This window comes from Falco naumanni, chromosome 3 (assembly GCF_017639655.2).
Source record: "Falco naumanni isolate bFalNau1 chromosome 3, bFalNau1.pat, whole genome shotgun sequence".
In the NCBI taxonomy this organism is placed as follows: Eukaryota; Metazoa; Chordata; class Aves; order Falconiformes; family Falconidae; genus Falco; species Falco naumanni.
Genome location: NC_054056.1, coordinates 70,092,145 through 70,119,904, shown reverse-complemented (window position 1 = coordinate 70,119,904; position 27,760 = coordinate 70,092,145). Strand labels below are relative to the sequence as shown.

The window sequence follows — 27,760 nt, the reverse complement described above, 5'->3', positions numbered from 1 at the left end:
CGGAGGCGGGGGCGCCGCGCGCGCCATCCCGACATGGGACAGCGCTGCCCGTCACCGCGCCGCGCCGCCGTCGCCACAGAAACTTTTGTCCCGGCGGCCAATCAGGGCGCGGGGGGGGCGCGGAGCGGCGCTGGGCCCGGCCCGGTGCGCCGCCGCCGCCAGCCCGCCGCGGAGCGGAGCGCAGCGCGGCGCGGGGAGCGGCGCAGCGGAGCGGAGCGGAGCGGCAGGGCGGCGCGCGGCCCCCGGCACGGAACCCGCCGCCGGGCCCGGGTGGGACGCGTGCCCCAGCCGCGGAGGTGCCGGCTGCGGGCGGGGGCGCGGAGCCGGGCGCTGGATGGCGGAGGCGTGGGCGGGCGCGGCCGCGGAGAGGCGACGAGAGGAAGCGCCGCCGCGGCGCCTTCCCCCCGCGGAGGGGGTGTCCTGCTTGGCGCGGCGGGGGACACCGGGGAGAGCGCGGAAATCTCCGGCGTGAGCTGAAACTGTGGCAAAGGGAGGGGGCAAGAAATCAAGATTGCCTTCTTCTTCTTCTTCTTCTCCCCCTTTTAAAAAAAGGGGTTTTGCTCAGCATCCGCACGCAAACTTACTTGAATGCCTTGTAGCCAGTTTAGCCCAGAGACCAAAGGATACCCCGCACCCGAGCAGTCCTACATGTGTGAGCACCATCATCACACTGGCAGAACAACCGAGAGCCGCCTCCTTTCCTTTACCAACATCCTCCTGGGACTGATCTCTCTCTCCTCTGGTCCAATATCCGAGCCTATCTCGTAAATATCTGGTTTGGTTTTGGTGTTGGTTGGTGGTATTTTTTTCTTTTTTTTTTTTTCCCTCCTCCATCTGCTGGGATTGCCAAGTAAATAGAGGAAAATTCCTAAAAGGGCATCTGAAATTCAGTGGGACTGAATATGAGGAAGTGAAATGCTCACAGACCATTATTTATTTTTTTTTTAATTTAAAAATACGTACTTAAAACGCTGATCGGATGTATTAGGCTTAGAAAATGGCAGGTAAGAACTTTCTTTCTTTCCGGTACCTTCATGCCCGGAGCGGGGATACCTAAAGCAAAGCCGCCCAGCCCTGGAATAAAGGGGGAGCAAAGAGACCAGTTTGCCCTTCAGTGCTTCCTCCATCCTGCGCGGCGAGGCGGCTTTAGGGAGAGGCACAGCCCGCCAGGACAGACAGAAAGCCTTGCCAGAAGGCAGCCGAGAGCTGCCGGGGCGGAGGAGGGTGGGCTTTTTTTTCTTCTTCCCCCCACCTTTTTTTTTTTTTTTCTTTTTCTTGCCTTCACCTGTGCTATCCAGGGTGAATTCGGGTGCAGCTGATGTACGGAAAAGAAGAAGGATCCGAGTCAATATTTTATTTTCTCTTCGCTAAGCCGAGGGATAGGATTTTAATTATTTATCCACCCGAACCCTCGCCGAGTAAGGCGCTGCTGGAGCCAGTGGGATAGTCCTGCCTTGCACAATTATTAAAAAGACTGATCACGTACAGTGGAAGGATAAGAGGAGACTCCACCAGACCCGGTTTGCCTCCTGTGGAAAAAAAAAAATAATAATGAAGGAGAACATTGCCACACTATTCAACTGATTGCTGCCCCCCCTCACCCATCCCCCTCCCGGCCCCCCCACCCCCCCGAACCACCACCACCACCAACCACCACAACAACAACAAAAAAATCCGCTGGGATCTGCCTGCACCGGGACCTCCTTCGCTCCGGCTCGGAGGTGGATGCATTTTTCATGAGCGCTGGGTGAACAGGTGCAAAGTGCGGCGGGGCGGCCCGGCCCCGCACCCCGGCCCGCTGCGGGGCGGCGTGTGCGTGTCTGTGTGTGTGCGTGTGTGTGTGCGTGTGTGCGCCCCGGCGTGTGCATGTGTGCGTGTGTGTACTAGGAGATTATGGAGAGCAGCGACCGGGACATGTACCGCCAGTTTCAAGACTGGTGTCTCAGGACTTACGGGGACTCAGGAAAAACCAAGACGGTGACCCGTAAAAAATACGACCGGATCGTCCAGCTCCTGAACGGCTCCGAGTCGAGCTCCACGGATAATGCCAAATTCAAATTCTGGGTCAAATCTAAAGGCTTCCAGCTCGGCAACTCGGACGAGGTCAGTGGTGGTGCTGGAGGAGGGAAGCAAGTGCTGTACGTGCCAGTCAAAACCACGGTTAGTAGAGAATTGTCTTCCTTGTTCTATGTCGGCCGCTGCAGCCCGCTCCGGGAGCGAGAGGCACAGGGGGAGCCGCAGCCACAGTTGGCTCCTTCCTCCCTCTTCCCCCAAGTCATCATCACCATGTTGCGTTTGCCTGTCACATTATACACCGCCGAGGTCTTTGTGGGTCCTTTTATTTAAAGCGATCGTGCGCACAACACGCCCTGCCGGGTCGGTATCGTTCTCCTTCTCGTCCTCCCGGTCCCCCCGTGCCCCCCGGGCCGCCGCGGCGGGTGTGGAGTGGGCTATTGTCCCGCCGCCGCCGCCGCTCCGGCCATTGTGCCGGGCCCCGGGGCCCCGGGCAGCGGCCCCCCGCCGCCGGCGGGGCTGATCGATGCGCACGGGGGTAGCCTGCCTGGCGCACAGCCAAGCGCGGCGCCGGTCGGTGATTTGGGGGGGGTTTCCCCGGGATATCGTTGGGTTCCCCCCCCCCCCCCCCTTTTTTTATTATTATTTAATTCTGGTTTTTTAGGATTGGTGGTGGTTTGGTTTGTTGGGGTTTTTTTTGTTGGTTTTTTTTTTTTTTTTTTTTTTTTTAATTCTTAGCCCGCAGCCCTTGAGCCGCCGAGCGGCACGAATATGCCTGGCTGGCTGCGAAGCGCCGGCTGTGACAGCCACGGCGGCGGGGAGAGAGGATGCTCAACAAAGGGAGCAAGGGTTCCGCATGACCGAAGGAAGGCTGTATTTTGTTACTCTTTCTGGGGGTGCGCGAGTCTCGCAGCCGTAAGGCTTAAAACTCGATCTGATGCGCCAGGGTAGCGTGGCATCCCCCGGCAGGCGCGGGAGCCGCAGAGCTGGGCGCAGGTCTGACAGCGGGAGAGCTATTATGCTTGGTGGTGGCAGAAGCGACAGATTTTCCTATTTAAGAAGATGGGGACTGTTGGCTGCAAGTAGGTTTTGCCTATTGAACTCTCTTAATGTATCATTATTCTTACTTCTGATGCTCTGGGTCACGCAAGCTAAGCTTCTTTTGTCTGTGCGTGGGGCGGGTGGGGAGGGGGAGCTGAGAAAGGAAAGCCGGCAATTAAAAATATTCTTGCCTGGGCATTTGGCTTGGATGAGCAATATTCTCTCTCTCTCTCTCTCTCTCTTTTTTTTTGGAGTGGCGGTTTATTCTGACCTAACGGGAAGGTTGCTGGGTGGCGCAGCAAAGGGGGCTTCTTGGAAAGTATTCTGGGCTGGGCTGTGACGTAGGCTGCCAGGGAAATCTGCCTCTCTCTGCCTCGCTGAAGTCACCAACCTGGGCATTCCCAGAGGCCGCCTTGCATTTGCCCCCTTGTCATCAGCGCCATCATGGCTGTGAGGAGGCAAAGGTGGGAAATTATTAAAGAGTTTACAAATATGAAGACTGAAAGTGAAGGAGAAGCTCTGGACAGAGTTTGTTCCCTCTCTATGGTTTTTATTCACCAAAGCGTTCTAGGTCTGCCTATAGATTCAGGTTGTTTGGCAGATTTCTGTTCTACCATTAGATGACCGATTGCTAATCTCTGACCCCACAGGGTACTGTAAATACAGTCTATAACAAAGACGTGTCTAGAGCAGAAGTCTCCAATTAGGTTGGTATTTTTTAATATATCTTCTGCTTACTGAAATAATAATTTTGGAGAGCCAGTAGGCAAGATGGTTTATTCCTAAGACTATCCTTTTCACTGCAAGTTCAAAACTGTAATCAAATTCAGTATTTTTTAAAATTACATTGACTACGCTACTAAATAAAAAGGCTAACCTTAATTTTACATGATGGAATTTCAAAATTAAGTGCTGCTCTGGGCCTCTGAAACAAAAGGCTCGGTGATGATTAGCTTGTCTATTTTCTCTCACCTTTGCCAGGCTGTGAAAGCCTAGAGTCCCACCTTGCATCCCCTCTTCTATTTTATTTTCAGGGTAGATAGTAATTTTTTTTTCTCATTCTTTTTTCCTTCAGAGATTTCAGTCAGAGGTTGGGTGCCTTGCTGATCTTACCTTTGTTCATTTGGGGGAATCATACCCTCAAATGAGAATGTCTCTGTATGTCCCTATATATGTATTCATATAGAAGTAACTATCTTTAGACAGCTTAAGCAACAAAGCAGGCATCCTGATAAAATAAGGATGCCTGCTAATGAAATCAAGAAAGGAAAGTTAGCATGACCTATCTGTAAGCAACTCCTGAATATCTGTACATTACTTGAACAATGACATATAAACCCTTGCAGAAAAGGTCTTGCGTGTAGGTAAAATTTCCTCCTGCTGGCTAATGTAAATCTGTTGTCCAACATAAATAAGAAAAGGTGATACTCAGCACTCTCATACAACGTTCAGCTCTGAGGAACAAATACTGCCCCCTTCCTAAAGCCATCAATCTGGTGTCACTATCCCATCACAAAAGGCAGAGGAGTATTTAAGTAGACCTGTAGGGAGGCGATGGTTTGTATGAGCTATTGGCAGGGCAGAGGCAGCGCCTGCCAGGCACTGAAGGCTCAGAAACAATCGTTTTGACAGAACAGGGATGCAGCCCCTGGCCCAGAGAAAGCCAGTAGCAAAGCTCCTATTGACTTCAAGAGGCTGAGGGTTTCAGACAGCCAGGAACGATAAGGTACAGAGGGAAAGACGGGATTTTCATCAGACAGTAATTGTTGGTAAGCATTAAAAAACCATTTGCTCATTTCTTTAACTCTTACTCATTATTTAAGAGTTTATTTATTTATGACCATTAATAAACATTCCCACTGTTTTGTTTGGTTCCCCCCCCCCCCACCTTGTTATACCATACATTTGAGCCTGTCTAGTCCACAAAGACAGCCACAAACAGTAACAGATCCCCAAACCGTGAATCTCTCCCTCATCCTCTTCCCCTTGTCCATCACTTGATCTCACCATAGGTAAAAGTAATTTCAATTTAAAATTAATCACTGCTGGCAGCATGAGCTCTCCCTCTGTAGGAACAGGATGGATCAATTTAAAAGTTGGACGCTACGGTCACAAGCTGGTCAAAAATAAGCAAATATTCAAATACTTTGTTAGGAATTATTCTCTCCTTGAAGCTTTAAGATTTGCTGCTCAGCTTTGCTGTCAGCCAGAGAGATTTGCTCCTGATGGTGCTGTAATCCACTGCTGCTGGTAATTAGACATCATTACTGCTGCGTTAAAGGGAAAGAGAGAAGGAGAGAGGACAGGCTGGGGCTAATTAACTACTTGATTCTAATGAAAGAAAGAGAGCCTGATAGCAACTGGGAGGTTGCACCGGAACAGGCTAGATGTACAACACAGACTTAATTGAAGCAAGGGTGTCTTGCAGTCTCACAGTAGCTGAGGCTTGGTCTGCTTTCATATTCTGTGGGCAGCAGCACATGAGGTATTACTCTGTTTTTTCCCTTGCCTGGTTGGTAAGTAGCTCAAAATCACAGGCCTGTCTTCAATATCAAGTTTAAGCATGCCAGCAAGGAGAATGCATAGATGATTATGTGCTGGCTTAATCTGTTTTACGGGTCTTCTCAAGAGCAACAGGAACAAATCAATTTCTGAATGTTCACATCCCTCTGCGGCCTAGGAGATGCACTTTTGGTCACCAGGCAACAACATCCCCTGCAAAACAGCCATTTTAGGTCCAGAATGGGACAGCACACAGTAAGGTATTCCTATATACAACTCAGCGAGTACCTGCCTTCTGCAACTTTTCAGATTGCTACTTCACTGTAGGTTTTCTTTCATTAAGCCCAAGATGCACTTTGTGAAAGTAGCGAAATTATGCCTAGCCTAGACACATTGTATATATGTATTAAGCCAACAAATATGCCAAATGGCTGAGAGTATGGGCTCTTCATGGTTGGTACTCACAATCCATAAGGAGGCATGGAACTAATATTTCTACTACAATATCTTTTCTCACTCTATACATGATTTTTATGGTGGATTTTTTTTTCTCTGTATTTCCTGCATAGTTCTTAAACTGGAACTATTTGTTGATTGGCAACTTGAAAACAAATTTATTTTCACCACTTTTCTTTCTCTTGCTTGATGTTGTCCATAGACAGAACTATGGCTCCTAAAATCAGTGTTGATTTAAAAATAAGTTATAAAATAATGGCCCAATCTGTATCAGTGGATTGTAAGCAGAACTTTTCTTTAAAAAAAAGAATGGTCAAGATGACTGCAGGATACTCTCAAATATAGAATTTACACAGTATTAGCAAACTAATAGAATATAACCTTAAAGGCCAAGTTCAGATTGCTTTTATGTCATTATTAATTTGGAATGACTCCACTGACTTTAATGAAGTCGCCAGCCTAATGTATGAATTTTCCTGTGCTTTCTTTTATGTTTTTCGACTACAAGCATAGAACGAACTTTCATTCAGAAACCAGATTTTGTTCAGTTTAGTTAAATCTCTAGATCCTCCAGGAGGATCTGGTACTTCTTGGATTGCTGCTAGTAAACCAGTGAGGCTCTCTGCAGGTGCGGTGCTGTACTACTGAAACTGATTACAGGATTTAGGGCTTAAAATTACAGGCCAGTCAGTTCTACAGGACAGGCTGTATCTCAGCCCACCTCTTGTTATGTTAGTGGTGAAGAATAGTAGATGGACATAAGAGTTTATGGTTCATTTGATTTTCTAGAAATGACTTTGTTTATGAACAATACAAGAAACAGATCACAGTATAAATAGCTTATATGCCAAAATATGGTGCTTTAAATTATCTTATGTTTTAGATTGTTCATTATTTTAGGGATTTTTATAGCAATCTGAAAATAAGCAGCTTTGCTTCATTGTGTTTCTCCCCATTTTTGCAGCCGTCAATATAAAGAATGAATAAAAGTGTTTGTCAAATACGTATCGGTAGCTCTGTAGCCTACTGAACTGCCAGCACATCATGGCAGTAAGTACCTTGGAAAGGTGATGCTGAGGGTGAGCTATAATTTATCCCAAGGTGCAGTTCTGTGGTAGTTTACAGTCCTGTTAAATGCACCTTCCAGGCTCAGAAGCGGTATTCGATCCTGCCGTATCCGTCCCATTTTAACTGCCCACCACATTTTCCATAGCCCCTGTTCAGGTCTGCAGAGCTTTGTCTCCTCCCATTACCCACAGCCTCTGCCCTGCTGTTTGCAGACCTCCCGGTGGACTTAGTGAGGGGGGATGCTGGTGAATCAGATAGACAGCGCTGGAAAATGGTCATAGCAGATGGAACAAACTGGGTTTAGTTGGCAACTCTTAATGCAGGCATTCAGCGACGTGTTCATGAACAAAGACAGTAACTCTGTCCTGAAATTTAAAAATGTTAAAGTGGCCATACGTAAGATGCCATCTCCACACGTGTGTGTGAGAGAGAGGCAAAGGGAGAGGTAAAAGAGAGAGAAATGTGAGACTTCTTGGTAACAATGTTGTGCTAGATTTTTCCAAAGAAACATGAGCCAAAGAGGAAATTTTTCAACCTGGAGCGTTTTAAAGCAGTCCTTCTGCAAACCTAGGAAATGTTAATGTTACTTTAGAAATATTAAATAGGGTGTAGCAGTACCCTAGCAAAAACTGCTATTGATGTATTCATCCCATATATACATGTATGTAGTGAGAGACAGGATGACAGATTCAGTGCTATAACCTGCTGAAGGCCAGGCTTGTAGTTCAAAAGCCCAAATATTTCCAGTGATCCAAAATAGAAAATCCCAGTTTAATTTTCATGCTGCTGTGAACCTTTGCTGAGAAGACTGAGGTGACAGTGAACTTGGTCCTTCACTGTCTTACCCTCAGCCTCTTGTCAGTGAAGCTGCACTGGGTTTAGTCGTGATGCAGCATGGTAAGGACTCCAGCTCAGACACTTCAGCCCTGTGTTTTCTTTATACACACTGAGCGTTGTTTCTGTAGCTACACAGCTACGTGATCAGTGGGAAATAAGTAGGCATTTATTAGCAGATTAGTGCTAAAATGGGCTGATAGACATCAATACAGCACAACGGGACTTTTTCTGATCTCTTTATGGAGAAAGTTTCCCTACCATCTGAGGTGATCACCATTGCTCTTGTTCAATGCTTTAGAGAGAAAGGAGACACGATCTGGAGAGAGTACGCGCATATATACACAGAAAGATTCTGTGTAGAGAGGGCTCATCCTCAACACGGGCCCCTGGGGAAGAGGGCTAGTGCTAGTGTTGGACAAATGTGGGAGTTAATGATTCAACTTGCATTTTATGCTACAGAAATAAATTAAAATTGGCTGACATTGAGCCGTAATTTTTGGTATGCTGTTGAAAGAAGGCAACCGGCAGCTGCTGGGTTTCGTCTGAAGGAAGCTATTTGGGTCCTGATCTTTCCCCGTACGCAGGATACACCTGTCAAGAGTTTGCCAGTAAAAGAGGAACAAAACAAGCAGGGCATATAAATGAGATAGATATGGAGAAAGATCATGAGACAGTGTGGCAGGGAACACGGTCCAAGAGGATCATACCAGAATCTGCAGCCTCCCATGCACCACTGAGCATCACAGGTATCTTTTGTCCCTTGTTGAGTAGGTTGACCCTGGTCAACACAGCCCCCCAAATGAGTAGATCTTTCCAGGATGTAAAAGACGTTTTTAATGTTGTAGTTGTCATTTTAACCTGCCAGAAGTCTCTCTGACTTTAGAAGACTCAGGAGGTATTAGCTGGTGCTTGAGACTTGTTTGCATTGTCCTGCAGCAGCACTGAAAGTGATCCTGTAGCTTTCTTAAATTACCTTTTTGTTCTAAAGAGATTAGCCTCAAAACCTTACATTTCCACTAGCAAGGTGCTTTCTAATGGTTTTAAAACATAAACTATCCAGGTAGGCATTGCCAATATCCAGGAAAAACTTGCTAAAAGTAATGCCGTTTAGCATTCTTCTGGATGTAAAGGGATTTTCTTAGCAGTGGTCAACTTTATCATGGGCATTTGTACAGCCTTCTAACTGCTTACTCAATAACTCTGCAAGCTGCAAAACCTGACAGTTAACTATGTGCATCTGCTGGGATTACAGCTAGTTGTTGAAATTGAATTGTAGGGTTTGAACCATTTAGTTGTATATATGGATACTCTCCAACTTAGGGGGGCATTTACTTAATAGTTCTGATCTATGTCAGAGTTAACCTCAAGTAAAGAGTTTTTTTCAGAAATGAATTTTCTGTATAGACTTGGAAAGACAGTTTTTATTAAATGACCTACTTGAGCCTAGGATGAAGCTCATTCAACCTTTTTCATTTGAGAGCCTGTAATTAAGCTCCTCTGGGAAATGAGAGGTTTTATATATTATATTGCCAGTAAGGTCTGTGTGTCTGAAAGTTGTGTAAATTTTCTTACCCCAAAGTTTTTAATACAAGAGGAGATGGATGCTATAACATTTTGACTGTACTTAAGAAAATTTAGGAGGTGACATCATTTGCACTTAAATGACTTATGACTAACTCATTGTACAATTTTTAAACGAATGCTCTCTTTTTTGCCTCCGGACTTACATGTACCACTACCAATACTGCCAGGTGGATTTTGTAGAAAACTTCCGTTCAAGGCAGATCCAGAGCTGAAGTCACTGCCACTAAATCATTATCTGTAGGGTAAGGCAGCATTGTGTTGGCATATGGGAAATTAAACTTGTGAATGGACCAATGCTCACTACCCTGAGCTGACAGAAGAAGAGTGACAAGCAAGTAATTACACAAGTATTTAGATACATTAAGCGAAGAACAGCTACGGTATGGCCAGAAGTTTCAGTAGGTAGGAAAGACAAGGAGTATAAAAAGGTTTCAAAGAACTTTATTTTTCAGTGTGTATCTTCTCTGTTGTGGGTGCTGAGGAAATACCTATCCTGGGTTTACATTTTTCAGGTGATGAAACTGAAGAATGGTCAGAAGTAGAGAAATTAAAAAAAGAGTTGATGACAAATCAAGATGTCAATTTGCAGTGCATCGGGACTAATACAAATCTAAGAACACTAAAGAACTTAATGAAATAACTAAAATATTATTAAAATGTATTATTTGCCACTATATATGGCAATGATACTGGACAATGGCAAAAAAAGTACTAGAAAGAGAGAAAATAAGGTGGTAAAGATAGTTCATAGAAATGACAGACCAGTGAACCATATTTCAACACCAGGGGGAAAAAATCAATAAGAAAATAATCAAAAATAGAGTTAAGTGTCTATATGAACCATACTTGGGTTTTGCAACTAGTTTGGGTTTTGTAAGAGTTAATTATGTTCCTCTAACCTGTTGTGTGAAGAAGTCTTAAAAACAATTTTCAGGTGAAACTTTGGTTCTGGCTTCCTCTGAAATTAAACCAATCCAATTCTGACTTTATTAAAGCAGGGCTGAAACTTTGGCAGTGATGACAAATGAAAGCTGGTGGAGAGTGGGAAACCATAAGAAGCCTTTGAGAGCTATACAAATGCAGCCCAATGTGCATATATATACACCCATAAGTATATATGTATATATATAGGCACAAACCTCAGAAAAATGAAGGGATTTCAGCACTGGATGGAAATGCAAAGTAATTAGGTTAAGCAAGTCAAAGAAGAATTTGGAGGGAAAATAGAAATATCATAACAAAGGAAAAAAGGAGAAATCATGGCAGGCAGAATTCCCTACAGACCACTGCCAGATAATTTACATTTATGCCATTGTGACATTAGCTTTTTGAAAGGAAAGGACGAATTCAAGCTTTTCAATCACATTTAAAATGCACAGAATTAGTATAACATCTCAAGGGAAATATTTAGGAATAACTCCAAACAAATCAATAAGCGTATTTACAATAAGCATAGTAGGTATAACAAAAATCTGCATTAGGAAAAGTATAGGGAATAATGTTGAAAACTTATTCTTCTCATTAATTAAATGGTATTTCCTTGCCTTTAATAACATGCTTGGTGTATTTATCTCATCTCTAAAAGGTCATGACAGATGAAAGGTCCAGGGAAGGTAACTAAGCTAATTAAAGAAGAGGAGTACTTGGAACCATTAAAATCTGTTTCTCTTATATCACCCAGAAAGATGAACATTAAAAGAAAATGCACAGTAGAAAACAGACATGCGAAGAGGCAGAAAGAAGCTGAGAGAAATGGTGTGGCATAAATACTGATGAACAGCAAAGAAAGGGAATTCAGCAGCCACCCCTTTTAATCCTATTCCATCATCTAAGACTCTTTTGACAACCATCTCAAAAGCTAAATTCAAAACTGGGCCGTTGTTTTATAACCTGTAGTGTTGGGAATGAGAAGTCTTCATTGCATCCCCTAGAGAAACTCTGAATGATTTCACCGAAACTTCTTCCATGGATTTTACAAGAGAGTGATAGCTCCGTGGCTCTCATAAGGCTGTAGCATGCTCTTTACGTCAGTTCAGCTTGGCTGGCTGGAACAGAAGTGAGGATGAGGTCGCGTTCCTGCCCTTCCTGCGCTGTGCCCCTGGGAGTGCGGGCACTGGTGATGGCACTTGCCTCTGTCTTGCTGTTACCTGGTATCCTGCAGCATCTCCCAGGTGTTTTGGCATAGAGCATCTGTCAGGGTTAGTCATAGTTCTACCCATACAGTCAACACAAGGAAAGACTTCTGGAGCGCAGTGAAATCCCAGCATCTTCCCATCCCTTTCCTCTTCGTACTAAATTTTAATATTGCTGGTGGTCTCAGCCTTCATGCTCTTGTTTCATGAATAGATTATTAGTTTTTTGGTAGGTGTTCTTAGGTTGGCTGAAGCTAGCTGTCGTTATTGCACAATGCACCTGTATGTACCGTACTTTGTTTAGGGATTTGTTTGTTTATTTACTAATTACTGAGCTCTGAAACATCCTTTGCAGACTCCCTTGGAGATTGGGACTAGATGGTCTGTGGGTTGTAGTGTGGACTGTAGCAGTTTCTATGGCTTGTTGCAGTAGTGGTATTACTAGTCTGGAGGAAGGGAGGAGACAGTCAAGTATCTGAGCTCCAGCACTATCCTATGTGGACCAGTGCATGAGATTATTGTGATTTATACAGAACGTTTGTGATGAACCACCTCTCTTTATCAGTTTACTTCACTTGGTGATGAGAAGTAATGTTATGTTTTCACCTCTGTATTTTTGTCTACTTGTGCTAGCTTTTTTGTGTCTGTATTTGTTGCAACTATTACCAAACTCATACTACAGTGGGAAAAAAAGATAAAAAGAGCAGAATTATTAGAGAATTAATTGCAAATATGATAGGAAATTAGCTCATTCAATTTCTGGAAGACTTTGCTTTTGACCAGTCTGACCAGCAAGTGTCTCATATATATAATTACATGACTTGCCCCTTTGCATTTCTCAAGAAACTGCAGTGGAAAAGAAAAAAGAATGTAACTCATCCTTTTCTCCCTTAATCTAGATATAGTCATAATTTTTTTTTATTACACCTTTTGATAACCTTTATCTTTTTATATTCTGAGAGTTCAGCAAAGCTTCACGGCCATGGTTGCCATAATACTAAAGTATTTCATTCATAGCAAGCAAACAGCTCAGCCTCCTTTTAATGAGTGCTATATTCCAATGCCAGGCATCTGTCTCAAACCAGGTTCAGACAGACCACATCTATTTACCTCTTTTTTCTCAATTTGGGCTTATCCAGCAAGGAAATGGGACAGTAAGTTCTGTATGGATGCAGCAGCAAAAACAAGAGTTTCTCCAAAAGATGCATTTTGTGAACTCATTGCACTTTGACTCTGCATTTTTTAGAAAGCCTAAACAAATCCTCTGCTGTGTTTTACCAGTGCACAAGGCCTGATTATCATTGTTTTGGTGTAATTTGAGAGTTGAATTGGGCATATGGTGAGCTTTCAAGTAGTTAAATTTGCACCGAAGCAAACAATAAAGCAAAATAAATAAAGCTAGTTCTAGAGCTGGATAAGACTACTTTCTCCCTTTTAATTGCCCTTCTGTATATTATTATTCTCTGCAGATCAGCCCAGTTTTGGCAAGTTACCTCTTGAAAAGATTGTTTTACCTGTATTTCTAATGAAAACTTAAATTTTCAACGTGAACCAAAAGGACTGCTTTCAAAAACTGAGCAGGGAAAAAGTATTCCTAAATAGGAGAAAGAGGGTCAAATTTTATTGATAGTAATAAATAGATAATTTTAATTAATAGCATTCTAATGAACTATGTCTTTTCTGCCACTTATCATTGAACTTGGGTTAAGCAAGTTTTTGGGTTTTTTTTTAGAAGTTTAATTCTTAACAACTGTAAAAAGTCAGTAAAATTTCCACATATACAGACTTCAAAAATTCTAACAAATCTGCATTATCATGCTTGCTGTAATCTGAAAGCAGGCAAATAAAGTACAATATAGATGGTTATGTGAAAATATTTTAAAGTGAATTAGTACTTTGCTTAACAGATCTAAAGAGCAAACTAACAGACCTACAAAAGAGCTGGAAAACTGTAGCTGTGTGAAGATGGAAGGAGTCAAGCCAGTGAAATCTCTGAGGCTTTGAAGGACCGGTCCAGTCGTCCTAAATTGCGCTGGATGAAATACCCTCCTGGGATAGGACCAGCAGAAGCTCTGTGAATCAGTTTTTTTGGCACAGAGATTATGTTTTGAAGACATAGTGCAGCCCCTGAGTGATGCTTAGGCTTTGTAATGGGCAGTGTCCAATGGAGGAGCCCACTCACAAAGCATCCGCCATGTGTGCTCCACACCCCGATCACTTGATATCGGTTGACTGGGTGGCAATGACTAATTCTCAATAGGATACGTTCAGATCAAGTTCTTCCTTTTGTAAACAGTAATTTACCTGTACCTGGTATCCAATTTTGCCACAGGATATTCCAATGTGCTAGACCATCACTTAGTAAGTGTATAGACATGTTTATAAAATGTATAAAAATATCTAGAAAGGTTTAATTACAGCAAGGCCAAATTCAGCTGTAAAATAAATACTAGGAGCACCCTACACCCACCTCTTTGGTTATAATCTGTAATGCCAGTGTTGCACTCATCACAATGCACTGTATAGACAGCTCTTTGTTGTAGAAATCCCCATATTCTGATTGTTTAGGGAGGGAAAAACCAAACTGGAGAATGAGCTTGATCTTACTCCTTTAAACTTTCTATATACTTAAGTTGATTAAAAGTGCATCTCTCATCCAGTCCCCTTCCCAACTAAACATACACAACACACTCACCCCCATTACGCTGTTGAGGTTGTTTGTTTGCTTCTTTTAAGTATTCTCACTTTTCTATGGATATTGCATTAGGACATCTGCTTGGGGAGAATTCTTTTTCCCTTTTCCCTGTCTCTTGGAACTATATATGCATTAGAGCAATTCTGCTTGTAATAAGAGTGGAATAAAAGTGAGAGGAGAGAACAAATAAAGTGTTAAAGCTAATCAAGTATAAACAAACTTTGGCTTAATAGCTTCCTCTGAACTCATCCTAAAGCGAGAAAGTCAGCTTTGGGAGAGGTGGAGGCTGAGGAAAGTAAAATAAGCCTGGAAAACACATATTACACATGTCATAGTAACAATTAACAATAATAATAATAACAATAATAACAATAACAATAATAATAGTAATAAAGCTAATGAAGTAAACCAGGTAAAATGAGGCTGATGGTTCCTGCTAATTTGGTGATAAAACTACTATTGATCTTCCAAACTAGTATTTAAGCAGCTAGGCATACCTGTTGGCTACCTATAAGCACAGAACAACCTTAAGATATGAACTACCTAACAATTAAAACTGTCTGGAAAATATGAGGAAGATGAAACACATTTTTTTTGGGGGGTGTTTTCATGGAAATTTGATTTAAGTGAAATTTTGAATAAATTCTATGTCTATTCCCAAGCATTTATTTAAAATTTGAGTTTATTAGTTACCATTTAATGAGTATCACAGTATGATATAGCAGAAAGTAGCTAAGCACCAGACACTAAAAACATTGTCGTTACACAAATAGGTGCTAGATACACCTCCCAGTTTGAATGTGAATGTGTTCACCATTGTGTCATTGCCCCAATACCTATTTGATGTCCCAAGTGCTACGCATTTTCCTTGATCCTTGTCATTTGTCTTTGCTGCTGCAGATAATTTACTAATAGGCAGAGAACAGTCTTTTTCCTTGTGTTGTTGCCTTTATTTCCAGACCTCGAGGCCTGCTGTTTCTCATTTTGAATTCCAATCCAGTGGCAGGTGCCAAGATTCAAATGTATATTATCTACAGGCAGTAGGATCAGCCCGTTTGTGTAACATCAGTTGAACTGAACCACTCACTGTGCTGGCTGCATTTTAATATTTTTAATCTTTCTTTGGAAGACATGCTATTTTGGTGAGCAACCAAAAGCAGTCTAAGCTGCACACAAGAGGAGATCTACAAATGGGTTGCTAAATCTAGGCTTCTGTAAAATGAAAAAAAAAACCCAAAACCAAAAGAAAACAAAAAACCTTAAAACCATGTAGCTGGAGATTCTATTGGGTCCAATCCACCCACAACCATCTGGAGCAGTAAGTCATCTATCATATTTATCTAAACAAAACTTTGGACATGACATGAGGAGAAATGAGGGGTGTAAGTTGAGCTGAAATAAATTGTACATTGCTCTTTTAAAACGTTCAAGGCCAAGAAGGGCGATTTTAAGAACTGCTGAATGACATTACCATAATAATGTGAAATAGACCATTTTCAAGGCAAAAAAAAACCCTATTCCCGCTGAAGTCAATAGCAAAATCCCACTGACTACAATAGCGGTGGGATTGGTCTGCTAAGTAGCAAGCCATGCTTTAAAAAAAATCAATACTTCAATTTTACAAGGTAATATGGATAGCAGCTTCGCTGCCTGTTATCAGACCCCATAGTCTGTGGATTCTCTCCCTCCAACGCCACCGAGGTTCAGCACCTATCTTACGAATCATTGAGAGGAAAGACATAAGCCGTTCCGAGGCATGTCCCCGGCCCCTGCCCGGGGGGGTCCCCGGGGGCGGGATGCGCGGCCTCCCCCCCCCCCCCCCCCCCCGGGGCCGCTGCGGGTCGCGGGGCGCGCTAATCGCTGCGGATCGCGCTGTAGCGTTTGACGCCCGGTACTTCAGCTCCGGCCCTCAGCGTGTCAGCAATAAACAGAAATGCCCTGAAATGGGTCGGGTTTTCATCTCGCACCACACCACAAACACCACCGGCGACATTTTCGTTTTGCATTTTCCTTTCGCGTTTGGAGCACTGCGGTGTTGCGGTTCAAAGCAGAGCTACATCCCATACGTTCATCTTCACACAAAGGATATACATAGGTTTTGACAGAAAGAGAGGCGGGCTTTGGGGGAAGGGGCTGAATTTTGCCTCGCCGGCAAGAGAAGGGCAGCCAGCCCGCTGTATTTTTAGTCCCTGGAGCTCAGAGCGTCCCTGGCCACACGGAGGGTTTGCGGGGTCCCTCCGCTCCGGGGCACGCCGCGCCCCCGAACCCGCGTGTGCTGGGAGCTGGAGCCGCCCGGGGCTGGCAGGCGGCGGGCCGGGCGCTGGCAGGAGGCGCGGTGACCGTGACTCCATCGGACATAATGAGCGCAGCGGCTCGGCAGCCGGCAGACATTTCCTTCACCCCTCCCCCTGCAGCCATATGGTGCCGTAAACAACCGCCGCGCCGTGCGGGGTTGGGGTTTTGTTGTTGTTGCTCCCCCCGCCCCTTCTCCCCGCGCCGCACAGGCCGCCCCGGCTCCCGGGGGTGCCGCCCGTGCTCCGCAGCGCCTCTCCCCGGCGCACCTTGCCGGCGGCGGGGGGCGGCGGGCGCGGAGCGGCGCCGGCTGCGGAGGGGCCATCTGCCGGGGCCGCCCCTCGGGGGCCCGCGTCCCGGGGCCTGGGGCCGCCCCGCGGGAGGCAGCCGGGGCCGCGACGCCAGCTGGGTGCGGGGGCTGCCCTGAGGGGCGCCGCTCCAGCCCCCCCCGCTCCAGCCCCCACCGCCCCAGCCCGGTGCCGCTCCGCCGCCGCTGCGGCTCCATTAATTGATTCAGGGCCTGGGCTGGCATTGAGGGCACGGGGGAGGGGGGAGCGGGTGCGGCTGTGCCGCCACCGCCTCCCCCCGCCTGTTCCTATGGTAACAGTGAAATACCTCCGGGACACGCACACGCACACCCGCTCCTCACTCCCACTCGCGGAGCGGGGGGGCCCGGCCGGGCCCGGCCACCGCGCCCTCGGCAGCGCCCCCCCGCCGCGCGCGCGGTTCCCATGGCGACGGGCTGCGGCAGCACCTGTGCGGCCACCGCCGCCGAGGCGGCGCAGAGCGCCTCCCGCCCGGCCATCGCCGCCTCCCCCGGCCCCCGCCGCAGCCCGGCCTGGCTCCCGCGGGGGCCCGCTGCCAGGCCGTGCCAGCCCTCCGCAGAAAGGGCTGCGGCTGGCAGGGGCGGAGGCGGAGCCCACCCGCCCCGCGGCCGCCGTCCCGCAGCCGACGGGCCTCGGCCTGTGCCCCGCCGCGGGCGGTGCCGGCCCCGCGCGTTCGGTCAGAACGTGAGGCAAAATAGTGGCTCCGGAGTATTTTCCGTGCAGCAAATGCCCAGTGCCTGCCCAGCGCGGTGGTTACTGCCGGCACTGGTAGCACCCAGAATAATGCTAGTGCTGGAGATAGGCGGGTGATAGCCCTGTCTGGCCAGAGCAGCCGTGTGGGCGGATTTCTATGCCAGCCTGCCTTGTTCCCAGCAGGGGATGGGTGCTGGTGCATGTACGAGGCCGTACGGCTGGTAGCTATTTCATCAGACACCCGCAGCATGCTTGCACCATGGCCTTATAGCCTGCAGACATCACAGGCCTCTGGGAGCAAGTGGTCTGACTTAGGGAAGCCCTTGTCTTTGGAAACAAGCCCCAGGTGCCTTAAGTAAATTCACTGTACCATGATGTGATGCCACAAGAGACCCTGCTGGCAGGTGTAGGGCTGCCCAACGGCACTGCAGTTACAAATAAGTAACTTGCTGTAAATAGTGACATGTCATGGTTGGCATGACTTGAGGTGCAGGGAGTGGAAATAAAGCCTTGCGCCACTGTTACTGCTGGTGTTCACCCTTGCTTTCTGCTTTTGCCAGGACCCGGTACTTAAGACACCTTACCACTTAGACTTAAGACTTGCTTACCAGCCCTGATGCTCTCTTACTGCGTGTAGGTAGCTGTATGGTATGAGGCGTAGTATATAGTTACAGCTATTGCTGAAAAGCAGTGTTGCTCAACTTTCGGCCCTCAAGGTACTAAACTGGCTATTACAGGCAATAAAAACTTTTGTGTGGAGTTACGAAAATGTGGTCTTGGGTCCCTGATGTGCAAATAATCCGATCTATTCTGAAGCCAGGTCTGTCCCTCCAGAGAAGACTTGTAAGTCCCATCCTCCATGCAGCTGAATGGGGCAGCCCAGAAACTGGGAAGAGGGGGCAGACAGGAGGAACGTCCTTAGCCCCAGTTACTGGAAGTTTCTTTTTTAGCCGTAATATGAGAAAACTATTTTTTATCAGCTTCACTAAATGCTGGATTGCGTGTCATCAAATACAGCTGGAGGACTCCCATTGTCTTTAATAGAACACAGCTGAGACCTAGAAAGATAGTAAAATACCTGACCAATAGTAACATCACTCATGAAAATAAAAATTTATTTCCTGTGTGAAAAACTAACCACAAAACCGTATCTGTACCCTAAAGATGTTAATGTAAAAAAGAGCAGGAATCTTTCTCTATAGATGTTAAAATAGCTTAAAAATTGAGAGTTACCAACTGTTACAAATTCATTTTGAATCCCATGGTGTTTGTCATTTTTTATTTTAAAAAAATCATCTCCAGTCAAATGCTCATGAAAATTCTACTTTTGTGTTAAAAAATGAGGCAAAAATCATTTAGTAATCCCCACAGCTGTATAGAAGAGATTGTCAGTCGTAGCAACAACTCCCTGTCAGTTCTCAGAATCTCCCAAGGACTGTAGGTATTTCATTATCAGCCTTTTGACTGATGAGTGTATAAAATGCTAGTGGTTAGTGTGGTTGTAGAGACTGATACTATTGATTCATAAACCATGAATGGTCTTGCAGGCTGTGGTTTGAGAACTTTCACTTTAAAATCTGCAGATGTCCCAAGTGGACCCTGTAGACTTAGAAACCAGGAAACAAAATAAGTGTGCTTTTTTTCCTAAATCATAAGAGTTTTCAGACTGATTTAATGATTTTCCATACTGTATTTCACCAATTCAAGTATCCGTTAAATAATTATTATTGAAACAAAGGCCACAAATATGAAAGATGAGAAAATGAAGGTTATAATTTCAGCAGGATCCTGAACATAATGCCTAATAATCTCTTTGAAAAAAATTCAGAATAAAACTCCAAATAGTTTAATTACAAACATAGGAACACTGAATATATCTTACATTATATAAAGCTCAGCTTCATAATAGGGGAGTCTAGAAACTTCAGTCCCCAGAATTTACAAATCAGATTGTAAAAACTTAATGTGAAAAAAATTGCATGAGTATTCTGCATCATAAAGCAAGCTCTGGAGAAGGAGAGCATTCTACTAAATGGCTTGCTGAAGATAGTATTTCCCAGGTGCCATCCCGCCACAACCAGGAGACATTCTTTCTGCTGCAACACAGGAGCACAGGAGGATCAAATGTGAAAGCAACATCAATGTCATTAATTCTTGGGTCCATAATTCTAATAGGTTGACTTCTGCAGGACAAAAAATGCAAAATAAATTGCTGCAATACCTACAGCATCAATAACTTGCAAGAATTAATTCAGAAAATTTATATAGCTTGAGTTATACATAGCATCAGATGAGTTGATCATAATGGTTCCTTATAAACCATTATAATCATCACCACCATAAAAAGAAGTGTGACCAGCAGGTTGAGGTGATTCTTCCCCTCTACTCTGCTGTCATGAGACCCCACCTGGAGTACTGTGGCCAGCTCTGGAGTCCTCAGCATAGGAAAGACACGGACCTGTTAGAGCAGGTCCAGGGGATCCACTTAGAGGGCTGGAACTACTACCCCTATGAGGAAAAGCTGAGAGAGCTGGGATTGTTCAGCCAGGGGAAGAGAAGGCTCTGGGGAGACCTTATTGCAGCCTTCCAGTATATAAGGGTGCTTATACGGAAGAAGGGGAGAGACTTTTTACCAAGGCATCTGTAGAGATAGGACAAGGGGCAGTGGTTTTAAACTTAAAGAGGCTAGTTTTCAGATTGTACTTAAAGAAAAATTTTTTTACTGTGAGGGTGGTGAGACACAGGAACAGGTTGCCCAGAGAAGCTGTGGATGCCCCATCATTAGAAGTGTTCAAGGTCAGGTTGGATGGGGCTTTGAGCAACCTGATCTAGTGGAAGGTGTCCCTGCCCATGGCAGGGGATTTAGAATGAGGTGACCTTTAAAGCTCCCTTAGGCCAACCCAAACCTTTCCATATTTCTGTGATTCTGTGATTCTGTCTCTGTAACTCATGATACCCAGTATAGCTAAGGTCTGGGCTGGACGAATGCAAACAGTAGGGTGCTAGACTGGATGCTGTCATTGTAATAGATTTATTTCAGTGAATATGCAAAGCTGGAACAGATACCCTGAATGGAGAAGGAATGTCTGTAAGCTATAAGCAGAAAGAAGGACACAAAAACAAAAAACAAGGAGCATCTGAGCAGAAAATCTAATAGGAAAAAATGAAATGGAGCCACCACCTTTTTTGCTTCAACATCCAAAATCTGAGGGAGTTTCAGAAAGACTTTTTTGGGTGTCATCAGAAATCATAAAATGTGTTTGTCAAAAAGCCTGAAGAAAAAGTATTCCTGACCCCTGGAGGAGAGTGCAATGATGGCATTTTGTTGTGAAGTACCCTCAGATGGCAAGTTACTGTTAAAAATGACTGAGCAAGATGGGAAGTGGGCTGTAGTGATGAATAGATAGATGGAATAAAACCCTAGATACAGAATGAAACCCCATCCTAAATGCATTGTACCAGCTGGTAACAACTACCTCAAGGGTCTGTTCGTTTTTCTTCAGCAAAGTTTAGCCAGCTTGCCATGCCAGTGAAGTATTACTGAATCAAATTGAATTTAATTTCACACACACACACATAAGTAAAAAACAAACACATGTATTTACCAGACATGCAGCTGTGCCTGGTGTCTCCTCAGAACACCAATTGCAGGATACATGCAGAATACCCCCAGTGAAAAGTTATGCTAGAAATGGTTCAGTTTGATGGGTAATTGCTGTGTCATTTCCTTTTAAGGGCTGTAGCACTCAAAATACAGTACTGTAATAGGCTATTTGCATGGAACAGAACAGGGTTTGTCTGTGTGGTCTTTTTAACATCTTGGTGATCCATGCAGATTTGGCAGTTGTAGACATAGGATTTTGAATTTAGAGTTTTCCTAGTGAGGAGAACTGGACTTTATTGTGGTTTGGGTAGCAGGTGTGACTTGTCAATAAAGTAATAGCGTATTTCTCTTAGAGCAGACAAGGCCTAAATGATGTAGATAAAGTAGTTACTCGTCTGCATAGCTGACTTCATCTGTTGACTTCAAGTGCTTTGAAGTCTTTTAGGTTATTTGCAGTTAGTGGTTGCTATAAAGTAACAGCAAATGAGTGGGTACAATGTATTTACAAAGGGAGAGATGTGATACAAGAATTCTTACTACACTGGCATCCTTGATTTCACTAAATGTTTCATGATATACATGAGCTCCTTCTGCAGTGTGTCTTGGGAAGTGTAGTCCAGGAACAATCAAGCCTGACGTAAGGAAAAGGTGAAGGTTTGAGCAAAGCAAGTTGCAGCTTCCTGTAGGCACATCAGCATCTCAGAAGATGCAGTTTAATGTTGAACTGATGCAGAAAGAATTGCAGATTCAGTCCTTGTTAATGTTTTGTTGAGCAGAATAAAAATGTTGTTCATGTTGTCAGCAAGATGAAAATAGATGTTGGCTGTCCTTTGTAAGATAGATTTGAGGCTTTATACCCTTAGCCACCTCTAATGTATATCTAAAACTGTCATCTCTGTATCAGCTTTGCTGAGGAACTAAAACTGATGATGGTGTTCCCTAGTCCTTTGCAGGCAGAGCATGATTTTAGAGACAGTAGGAGAATTTGGGAGGTTGATCCATATTTTATTAAAGTCAATGTGAGTCTTCAATGGGATTTTTAATTATGTTACTATTCGTGATGAAGGAATGTGCTGGACCCTTTGCAAAGAAAGCTGTTTTCGACAGGAGCAGAGCAGGAGCTGGGAGCTACGCTGGAAGCGTGGCAGTGATCTGGCAAAGCCTTAGGGAGGTGATCACCTATTTCTCACTGCTGCTGAGAGGGCCTTGCTAACTCTTTCTCAGCAGAGAAACTTTATTCCCCAAATGACTCCTAAAGAGTGCTAGTATTGTGTCTGTCTTCCAAGTGAACATGACTAAGGAACAGCAGTACAGGAGTCTGCAAACCTTTTGTAGCAGGCGGTTGGCATGGCCTCAGCCAAAGATTCTGCATTTACCTCTACTAGTCTGTAAATTTGCCTCTTAGAGGCAGTGATGAAAGGTACCTTTCATCAGAAGAGTCATTTAAGATGAGACAGAAGAAATTACATCATGAACAACAGAAAGCAGTCCCTTTTCTGTCAGGATGTGTGCTAAGTGACCATTTGATTTGTTGTTCATCTGTAATGTCCCTGATTTTGTATAGTACTATTCATGTCAAGAGATCCCATAGCACATTGCAAGCTAAACTGTAAATTACAACCAGCTCTGGGTTGGATGGCTGTATCCATCAGTCAAACTATATGCAGCATGTATATGTAAAGAGAGGAAGACAAACATTATTGTCATTATTATTACTGAAGACATCTGAGTGTTGTTCTCATTATCTTAATACGCAAAGGCGTGAGAAAATGGGCAGGTCACTTAATATTGGTGAATTGTGGTTTTGCTACAGTTCGAATGCAGTAGTTTAAGATATTGGGAGACAGAGCGCCAAATTCTGGTGAACCTGATGAAAATTACAGTAATTATACTGTATGTAATACATAATTGAATTCTAATGCTATGTTTCAAATTTTTTTTTTTCCTGCTTTGGTAAACAGCTGAGAAATTTAAAACTTTGTTCTTTTTATATAAAGAAAGTGCAAGTAAGGATACATAAAAGAAAAAATGTTAATATAGTGCTTGGTTCGTATTTTGAGCCTAGAATTGTACTAATAATTAGAAAGATTCATATAGTTTGCATGTTAACTGTTGTAGATATGAAAGAATAATCATGAACTTTAATTATACAGAACAGACTATTTCATCTGAATCTTTCCTTTTCTTTCATCAGCTGTGCTTTACATATACTAATATTAGCATGCAAAGTAATACTATATGGTAGTAAACACATGGGCATGCTTAGATTAAGGCAGAGACTTGCAAACATCTGATTAATAGGGAGTCTCTTGCAAATGCTCCAATTTCCTGTCTTGTATCATGCATCAGATGTTGGGTAAATCTGGTTACCTACTTATTCAAAACACCTATTTTTGCAGTACTGTTGAGGAAATCATATGTTTTCCTTCATTATTTGGCTGTTTAATTATGTTAAAAAAAGAAAAGGAATGGTGGACATCATAATCAGTGATCAGAACTGGAGAGTACCTCTTACCTTCATTAAAAAAATTAAGAAGCTGATATTTATAAAAATTAAGAAGCTGAATTCACCCAATAAAACAGCATTTGCAAAGTCAGTTGTAATGTGTATTTCCCAGTGTTTTGGACTGTTTGCTGTTTTGGGCATGCTTCAGATTTGATGCAGGAAATGTTTTGAGTAAAGTTAGTGTAACTGAGATCTAACCCCTTTCTAGGTTACTGACGCAGTCCAGACATCAATGTCCATTTCAGTTTCAAAGCAACATAATAAAGGAAAATAGTTCCATTCACTCTCCTGTTTATAATCAGTGATACATGTGCGTGTTAGATAAGACTGCAAAACATTTAAAATTCATAGAGAGGCATATCTTTTAAGTATAGGCTCTTGAAGAAGGGGACTACTATGCAGTAAAGTTCTGAACGAAGGACACAACAAGCATGAACCCACTGAATATCATTGCCAGTGGCAGAGCAGGCACAGATTTTGATTCCCCGCCCTCGGATGAGCAGTGGTGCCTGAGCATGCCTGAGAGAACATGCCCACAGTCCCTGTGGAAATTGCTAACCATACATCTCTTTAAGCCCTGAAAAAAGTGGACTGCATGAAGAGCTGCAGATAGACTGAGAGAGGAGCAAGGGGGGAGAAAAAGTAAAAAGTAGTGGGGAAGATGTATTTTTTCTTACTGCTTCTGTGAGAAGAACCAATAGCACTCCCACAAGCATTTGAGTATTCTCCCTGCTTTCAGAAGGGCATTAAGTAAGGCAAGAAAGACTTATGTTCTGATAGTGCTTATTGAAGGAAAGGCTGATAGAATTTATTTGGAGAAAACCTGAGTCTACTGGGCCTTCAAAGAATTTCAGGAGACTGTTTTAGATAGTTGTATTATCTTAGTGCATAACCCTACAGGCCAAATAGAGTTTGGTGGGTTTTCATGAAGGTTCATCATGTGTAACATTAGCAAGTGTTTTCTATCACACTAACAGCTTCAATGTAATATCTGATACAGAAGAATTTTCCTTCTAAAGGAGATTTCCCAAAGGATTCATAAAGGCTCCTTTTTTCAATCACCACCGCCATTTTTAGTTTAGGTTCTTTTTAGATATATGTTTTATTTTTATCCCTGTAGCAAAAATTAATTGGCAAGGTGAAACTGTAGATCAGTGTTGAAATTTTTTCCTAAGCAAAGTCTGGCTAATATTGACTTCAGTGTACAGTAGCAGCATGTTTGTGCTGAACGGTGATATGAACTCTCCATCTGCAGATGTCAGCCTCCTAACTATCACGCTGGTCAGGACTGAACATATGGTTGAGCAGTGTTTTTCAAAACTTGGTTCTTCTGGCAAGGATTGGCCTCTTCATGCTGTGGACTTTGTTTATGGTTGGGGAAGAGAGGATGAAGAAAAGGAGAAAAAAATTGGTCTAAATAATCTGGCTATTTGCAACGGTACTTCCTCACAGAAATACATTTTTTTGCATCTGGCACTTGTTCTTGCCTAGGTTACCCAGGAAAGAAGAGTGCTGTTGCAGGAGTGGAGAAATCAATAGAATTAGGGAAATGTAATTTAATTAAAGAAAAAGCCAACAAATAAGTTGTTAAAGAGCCCCACATATGTCTGCTGAGGTAATTTAATTTTGTAAAACCTGATCTGTGCGTACACACAAATATGAACAAAACTAATTAAAAAAAAGAGCAATATTCTTTATTTACCTACTAATTTAGTTTGCACAAATTCTAGTTTGAGTGCACAAGCCCTCCCTCAGGTCTGAGATAGGCTCGAAACTTTGGGATTTTTTAGTGTATTTTTTGAAGGATAACTTTTGCACCCCTCATAATGAATTTGCCTGAAGAACATGGTTAGATATTTGGTTCATGGCATTTGCTGGCTACAATGAAAACTTATTGCCGATATCTGACGTGACATTTGCTCCTTCTGTTTCAGACCTGGTCGAGAGATTGTGTATCCAATGTTTTGCCTGATTTTTCGAAGTACTGTGTTGCTTGGTCTGAGAACAGACCCCAGTATTCCCTACAGGTCTTACTTTGCTTATGTGCATAGGTCATCAGGGCTGTAACACCACTACTGCTAAAACTGCCTGTAGGCAGAAGTCAGTGTGCCAAGCACAGACCCATACATTCAGTTTTGTACTAATCTAACTGTTGAGTCCCCAGTGCCCGTATCCCTGGTCAGGTAACATTGCCTGCGCAATTACAGCGAGCCCCTTCACCATCCCTGCCCACTTGGCCTTGCAGAAATCTGGAGCCACCTCCATTAGAGGCTGTTAGCTTATACTCCAGGAATATTTGGTCTTGGAAGTACCTCTTTGCTCTCTACAACAAACTGCTTTCTTCCAGTGTGGGAAGTATATTGGTAATGTGGGCAGAGAACTAGGCTGGGTGTGGAGCACGGGGTGCTCTGGAGATGCCTGTCCCCTTTGGCACTGGAGCTGGGGACAGTTGTTATTCTGCGCTTTGCCTTGCAAGCGAAGTTGCTGAACCAGTGCCTGGGTTATATCAGCACAAAGGTTTTGTATGGCTGATGCAAAACCACTAATGTTTTCTCATCTGTCCCTACTGCAAGCTGCCTAAAATCGGATCCCCAGTGTCTTTACTGATGTTGCTAATGAGGTTACCAATTAATGGCACCTAATGGTCTGTTATAGAAGTGATTTTGGTGATGGAGCCAGCTGTCTTCTGGGAACTGTGCTGAGACCATGAACTCATTTTGTATAAGCAAGTGAACAGCTGTTGCAGAAATATCAGTGGGAGAGATTAGGTCACAGACTTCATGTCCCTGCAACCCCAGGACTGTTCCTTGCAGTAGGCAGCAGGTGGAAGGTGGAAGCAACTTTAAGGGACAAAAGCACTTGCTGGAGTTGGACCCAGAGATCTAGACACAAACCCACCATATCGCACTAGCAGTCTTTTGAGCCATCCTTTTCCCCTGACTTTTGGAGGTATTTTACTGACTAACTGGGATTGTGAAGCAATTTATTATTTTTTTAGAAGTTTTGTCACTGAGCTGTGTTGATCTATGGTGTGGTATCCTCTTGGCACCTGACCGCTGTATGTAACTCTTGGCACTTGCATATCACATTATTTACTGAATAAGTTCCCTCTGTGAACACCCTTGCATCAGAGATTTATGAGTATTTGAAATATAATTTAAAAATATACATTTATATTTACCCCAGCACTTTGGGGTAGTGCATTCTTATTATTTAAGCTTCACTTTAGTACTTAGGTTAGTTTTGGCGTACAGTAGTTGCATTTCATCAGTCTGAAAAAAGGTGGCATTATAGATCTATGTTGCATTCCCTTAGTGCTTGAATACCTGTAAAGTATAGCACACTTTAGAATATAATTGTGTAATTGCTCATTTTTGGAACATGACAGCAGTGTTAAGAGTTAACATTTAGATGGTAGCTTGCCCATTTCTTTTTGCTGAACTGATGAAAATACCAGATATTATAATTTAGAAAAAACCCCAAAACACTCTAAACAGGTCCACTCTAGGATTCACACCCATGCATTTTAAAATCCCCTACAGTCAAAAATATTTGAAGAGAATTAGTTTTTTTGTCGTGGTAACTTTATTTGGGAACAGCAAATCTTTTTATGCTTACCAAAGTACTGTATAGATATAAAGAACTGCCGATTTTGAGATGAAAGTAAAACTAAGTTTTGTATGTATTGTCATTGCTAGTAACTTTTAGAAACAAGGTTTCATGGAAATTAAGGTACAGTGTGCTGAGCCGTCAGAATGGGTAGCTGAAGTCCCTTCCCTTCAAAATACTCGCCAGGAATAGCTGACCCTTCCAGATTACCTGTGAGATTGAAAAGGCAGTTCCCATGCTAAGCATTTAGCTTGGCATTGCAGTCTTTTCTGGAAAAGTGTTAGACTAACTGTTTACAGCCTGGCAGATATAATTATCAGATAAAATACATGAAGAGTAGAAAGATGTGAAAAAGTGTTTGAAGGGAATGTCATTTCAGTATGTGTACATTTAGTGGTCACT

The 27,760-nt window shown here is 43.6% G+C and overlaps 1 protein-coding gene across 4 annotated transcripts in view; it reads left to right on the top strand.

Moving 5' to 3' along the window:
• The first annotated feature begins 1,666 nt into the window (after positions 1-1,666).
• NOL4 (nucleolar protein 4) overlaps positions 1,667-27,760 on the top strand; it is a 201,398-nt gene continuing 175,304 nt past the window's right edge. For 2 of the 4 annotated variants that reach the window (XM_040587952.1, XM_040587950.1), the window contains exon 1: positions 1,668-2,160. In XM_040587952.1, the coding sequence (XP_040443886.1) occupies positions 1,894-2,160 (267 nt within the window). In that variant the 5' untranslated portion in view covers positions 1,668-1,893. Of the gene's footprint in view, positions 2,161-2,782; positions 3,096-27,760 lie in introns of those variants that run through there. The other 2 variants (XM_040587951.1, XM_040587953.1) reach the window with 2 other exon arrangements.